At 33.9% G+C, this 6,254-nt stretch overlaps 1 protein-coding gene across 1 annotated transcript; it reads left to right on the top strand.

Moving 5' to 3' along the window:
* Nucleotides 1–2,771: 2,771 nt before the first annotated feature.
* LOC131594889 (chalcone synthase 4-like) lies at nt 2,772–4,221 on the top strand. The gene is made up of 2 exons (XM_058867094.1): nt 2,772–3,043; nt 3,200–4,221. Exons 1-2 carry the CDS (start codon nt 2,869–2,871, stop codon nt 4,192–4,194), a joined length of 1,170 nt encoding a protein of 389 aa, XP_058723077.1. The 5' UTR covers nt 2,772–2,868; the 3' UTR covers nt 4,195–4,221.
* Nucleotides 4,222–6,254: the final 2,033 nt, after the last annotated feature.

Consider the following 6,254-nt stretch of genomic DNA (forward strand, 5'->3'; position numbering starts at 1 on the left):
ATTTTCTCTTCTCACCTCACACTCCAATGAATGTCGCGTGCTTGTTTTAATTTCCGTCATTTAAATTATTTATTTGCTTATTTATTTAATTTCTAGAAATTGATGTATAGGTTGTAAGAGGTTATTTTTGTAATAGCGTAGGATTTTATTTTCCGCAATTTACTTTCTGCACCAGATAACTGCGATATACCTGTTTAGATGTATGGCTAATAGGATTGCATGGAAAGACTAAAATTGAACCGTTAACTCACTAACTCCAAAGATTAAAATATTTGAATATAACACACTCTCTTTTATTGTTCACACACTCACCTCTAGGGTTTCCCCTCTTGGTTGCCTTTCGTAAAATAATAGTCAAGTCCCTCGAAACGTAGGGATACCTTAGCACATGCTGCCTACGATTCAAAATCATCATTGACCCTTCGGAATAAAGATCATAGTCCCTTCGAGTTGCCTACGATGAAATGATCTCGTCCCTCGAGTTGCCTTCGATAAAAGATGATAGTCCCTTCGGATTGATAAGGTATCTCTAATGGTTGCCTTTATGACTATTCTCATCTCATAGGACTTCCTACCCTCTTTTTGGTATGGATAGCCCTTATGACGATTCGATGACCCTTCGATGACCCTCACATCCAATGTATAGGACTACCTACCCTCAAATGGCATGGATAGTACTATCGCCCAAGGAAAACTTTAAAGTACAGGAAAGACCTTACGAACTTAGGGTAGGAACTCTTAAGTGCTTGCTCACAATCAATTCAAATATATCAAACGCTTTTCACACCATGTTTTCTAACATTGTCTTTTTAGACATTCTCAAAATCAAACTGTTTTTATGAACACACACGACACCTTTTTCAAACATTGCAAAACAAGCAAAGTGAGCTAAGCAATTAAGAGCCCATAGATAACTACGGATGAAAAAGGTGCTTACACATTCCCTTTTCATAACCTACCCCCCGAACTCAATCTCTTTTCAAAGAAGGTCTTTCCTGTTCTTTTATACCTTTCCTAATTGGATAAAATAAAAGTCGGTGGCGACTCTTGCTATCCGCGACATTTCTTTAAAGTCAGTTCTCCCACCGTGTTACAGGAAGACATGCTGAGTGAAATGTGGCGTGCTCTGACGAAAGGCCGTTGAGAACGGTTATTTTGAATTAATATATATAGGAGTCTTAGCGTTAGGCTTCGTGTGTTCATTTGTGTATAAAATTTCCCTAAAAACTCAAAGTATCTGCGTGTTGAGAAAAAAGTCTTCTGAGAATGTACGTGTAAACACCATTTTATCTTTTTTACAGTTTTATTTAACGAATGATTTCCAGAATTTACATTCTTGTAATTTACTTTCAATTGCATTTTCTTTACAAGTTTATACCATTACTTTAAAGACTTACGTAGATCAAAATAAACATTTCAGTAAGAACATGAACGTAATCGAAGTGTTCTTCATTATCAAGAATAAAGTTTAAATTTGAAAGCATATGTTCTAGGATCAATCTAGTTGATACTCTGAATAATCAGAAGATCAATATTTTGGAAGACTAGCGCTTGATTATCAATTTTCACAGGAAATAGAAATAAAATTGCATGGATTCAATTTTACCTAATTAATTCTTTGGTATCTATGATTTTAAGTTGGGTACCAAAGTGCAAATAGTTTTCAAATTTTTATTTATTTTAAAATAAAATAAAATAAAAAGTGATATGAAATTGAATTATATTGTTTGATAGATTGAAGATATCCAAATTCAAATAAATTCACAGGTAACGGAGTGTCACCATATTTTTAATTCAAAAAGTTGGATAAAGTTAATCTTAAAGTAAAAAGCTTTGAAAACAACTAGAGCTGAAAATGAACCGAACCAACTCAAACAAAGTTCAAAATTTTATTCGACAATTAAATTTGTGAACTAGATTCATGAATTAAATGAGCTGAATATGAGAAAAAAATTAAGTTCGTTTGATAAATGAGTTCAACATCAACTATACATAATTCGACTCGTTAAGTTCCTAAGTCAACTCGATTTTATATAAAAAGAGTTAGTTATATTGCCTCCAAAAATAGGTGTAAAGATTTACTCAAAGTTCAACCTTATATTGCCTCCACCCATTTTCAACCTTAGAAACAATAAATAATATACTATTTAATAAATAATTAAATATAAATAAATTAAATACTATTAAATGATTGATGAAAGATACATTACTCAATTTTTTGTGATTAATAGAGAAAATTAAAATTTTTGGTAAAACAATTTGACTTAAAGCAGTTATTACTTTTGAATGTCCGTTAAAAATTAAAATTGCTTTATATGATAAAACTAAAGTTATATGAGTGACATGGCTATCAATTTGTTCTCTTTTTATGCCACCACTACCCATTTATTTCACAAAATGTTGAAGATGAATGCATGCAAGGTAAACCACGTGATTGGTTAAACGTAAAATCTCTCAAATCAAATATCGAGATACAAGAAGAAAATGCATATCACGAGCTGCGTGAATCTTTTGTGCAGAGAATCTCCGTTGCTGTTATATTTATTTCATTGCTTATCAAAAAAAAAATTGTTAAAAAATGCATATCACGAGCTGTGTGAATCAATCATGAGCAATTATTCTTTTCATTATTGAGGCAAATCAAATCAGCAATTATTGTTTTCATTATTGAGACAAATCAAATCGGCAATTATTTTTTTGATTATTGGGGCAAATCAATTATAACTTGTTTATTAAATTTACACTCATGACTTACTACACTAGATGTTCTCTCCTTCCACAAATATAAAACCATCTCATCACAAGCAAGTTAGCAGCACAACATTCTTCACTACTTTTTCTTTTCTATAACATTATACTACCAAGAAGATGAATGCCTTTCAACTTCACAAAGTTCAAAAGGCTGAAGGACCTGCAACTATTTTGGCCATTGGCACTGCAAATCCACCAAACTGTGTTGCACAGACTACATATCCTGATTTCTACTTCAGAATCACAAACAGTGAGCACCAGACCAAACTCAAACAAAAATTTCAGCGTATTTGTAAGTATTAGTTTCGCCCCCCTTTTTTTTATATATACTTTTAGATATCTGTAAAAATATTTTAATTAACTTAACTTGTGCCGTTAAATTTCCTATCAAGACTTTTATTATGTAAAATATTGATGCACTTAGATTGTTTTGCTGTTACTACTTTAGGTGATAAAACTATGATTAAGAGGAGATATATGTATCTAACAGAAGACATTTTGAAAGAGAACCCTAATTTATGTGCATATATGGCACCTTCTTTGGATGCTAGACAAGATATGGTAGTGGCAGAGGTTCCCAGACTAGGGAAGGAAGCTGCAATAAAGGCTATAAAAGAATGGGGCCAACCAAAGTCAAAGATTACACACTTAATCTTTTGCACCGTAAGTGGTGTGGACATCCCTGGTGCTGATTATCAACTTATAAAACTTTTAGGTCTTGGCCCAAATGTGAAGAGGTACATGTTGTATCAACAAGGGTGTGTTGCAGGTGGTACAGTACTTCGTTTGGCTAAGGACTTAGCCGAGAACAACAAAGACGCGCGTGTGTTGGTTGTTTGTTCCGAAATTCTTACAGCAATTTCATTTTGTGGCCCTAGTGACACTCACTTGGACAACCTTGTTGGACAAGCACTATTTGGAGATGGAGCCGCTGCAGTCATTGTTGGTTCTGACCCGGTGCCAGAAATTGAGAAACCTATATTTGAGTTATTTTGGACTGCACAAACAATTGCTCCAAACAGCGAGGGAGCTATTTGTGCTCATCTTCGTGAAGTTGGACTAACTATTCATCTTCGTAAGGATATTCCTGATATCATCTCAAATGATATTGATAAAATACTTGTTGAGGCATTCCAACCCTTAGGTATCTATGATTACAATTCAATCTTTTGGATCGCTCACCCGGGTGGACCTGCTATTTTAGATAAGATAGAGCAAAAGTTATCTTTAAAACCTGAGAAAATGAGGTCCACTAGAAAAATACTTAGTGAATATGGTAATATGTCAAGTGCATGTGTGTTCTTCAGTATGGATGAAATGAGAAAGAAGTCATCTCAGGATGGACTAAAAACCACAGGAGAAGGGCTTGAATGGGGTGTGTTGTTAAGCTTTGGTCCCGGGCTTACTATTGAAACAATTGTTCTTCGTAGTATAGTTATATGAGATCCTTGATTGTTTTATTTTATTCAATCTATTGATTGTGAGTTTCTATTGATAAAGAATAAACTTGTACCATTCCTTTCATTTATTTAAATTTATTTAAGCATCCTAAATCTAGAGGATTTAAGAATCTAGAGTTTCTAAATCTGCCTTTTTTTTTTAAGGTTCTATTTTTCATCAGAGACTTGTTTATCAACTTCATTTATTTAAGCATCCTAAATCTGCCTTTTATTACTTTTATACTAAAAGCTAAACAATTTTCTTCTAAGACTTCTCTACTTTTTATTGCGGATAGAACTCAATTAATCAAAAGTACTATTCAAAACATACTTATATATAATTGTATGGTATATTCCTAACATTTACACTTATTAAGGAAATTGATAAGTGAATCACAAATTTTAATTGGGTGGGCGATATTAATAACATAAAGTTTGTTCTTGTGTCTTGACACAATGTGAACCCTTATAGTGAGATTAGTTTGAATTTTAAGCTTTATTGAAATCTTATTACTTTCTCATCACAAGAAAATTTGTGATTGGCTACAACAGAAACCGTAGCTAATACGTGTTAGAACAAGATTTGTTCTGATCAATATTTTTAGTTTTGATGATAACAATGTATATGAATTTTGCTTGAGACAATGTGGTACTCTAATCAATTTCCATTTCAGGAAATATATAAAGAGTATGCACAAAATCAGCGCAAGAAGCACTGACTCAGAAGGTTCAAGTATGCAACATCAGAACATGCTCTCGCAAGACATCAGAAGATGGTCAAGCAGAATCAGAACATGGTCTATTGAAGCATCAGAAGAACTTGAGATCAGAAGCAGAAGCACTGAAGTTCTCATGGTATCACGCTAGAAGAACTGCAAGGCCAGAAGACAAGAAGATGCTCTACACCAAGCTGTTTGACTCTGATATATTCAAACGTTGTATCTACAAAGATCAGATCAGAAGCAAGTACAAGATGGCAGGCAACGCTGAGTGACAAAAGGAACGTTAGAAGCTATTAAAGGAAAATTCAGTTAAAGCAGGAAAAGCAAGGCTCGAGGTAGTTGACAAAAGAGTGAAACATTAAATGCAATGCTGTACGGATCACGCAACGCATTAAATGCTCCCAACGGTCATCTTCTCAAACGCCTATATATAGTGAAGTTTGGATCAGAAGCAAAGTTACGAATTTACGAACAACACTTTGCCCAAACATACAGAAACGCTGTCATATTCAAAAGCTCTCAAACTTCATCTTCAACCTCACTTAATTACTGTTGTAATATCTTAGTGAGATTAAGCTTAAACTTTATGAGAAATATCACAGTTGTGATTATACGTTTTTAAGAAGCATTGTATAACTCTTGTAAGAATTTGTTTATATTCATTTGTAAAGAACTAAAGGAGATCAAGTTGTAATCGGATTCTCTAGAAAGTCTTTGAGGGTATCTAAGCATTGTGTTCCTAGAGTGATTAGGTTGTGATCAGAATACTCTAGAAGACTTAGAGGGTATCTAAGTGGAAAACCATTGTAATCAAGTGTGATTAGTGGATTAAATCTTCAATTGAGGTAAATCACTCTAAGGGGGTGGATTGGAGTAGTTTTGTTAACAACAAATCAGGATAAAAATCATTGTGCAATTGTTTTTATCTTAAGAGTTTTTAAAGTACACTTATTCAACCCCCCCCCCCTTTCTAAGTGTTTTTCTATCCTTCAATTGGCATCAGAGTGCCGGTTCTAAGGTGCAAGTACTTAACCGTGTTTAGAAAAGATTCAGGAAGAGAAAAACGCTAAGTTAAGATGGTTGAAACTCCAACACCTACATCTACATCTGGCTCTGCCGAGCAATACAATGGAAATGGTAACAATGGCTACACTAGACCACCAGTATTCGATGGTGAAAACTTTGAATATTGGAAAGATAAGCTCGAAAGTTACTTTCTTGGTTTAGATGGTGACTTATGGGATCTTCTGGTGGATGGTTACAAACATCCAGTGAAAGCTAGTGGTGTAAAGCTCTCAAGACAAGAGATGAGTGATGATCAAAAGAAGCTATTCAAAAATCA

Source organism: Vicia villosa, linkage group LG4, assembly GCF_029867415.1.
Source record: "Vicia villosa cultivar HV-30 ecotype Madison, WI linkage group LG4, Vvil1.0, whole genome shotgun sequence".
NCBI lineage: Eukaryota > Viridiplantae > Streptophyta > Magnoliopsida > Fabales > Fabaceae > Vicia > Vicia villosa.

Coding starts and splice junctions, on each gene's coding strand:
- LOC131594889 (XM_058867094.1), top strand. CDS start 2,869: ATGAATGCCTTTCAACTTCACAAAGTTCAAAAGGCTGAAGGACCTGCA. Junction 3,044..3,199: donor ACAAAAATTTCAGCGTATTT/GTAAGTATTAGT, acceptor TTACTACTTTAG/GTGATAAAACTATGATTAAG.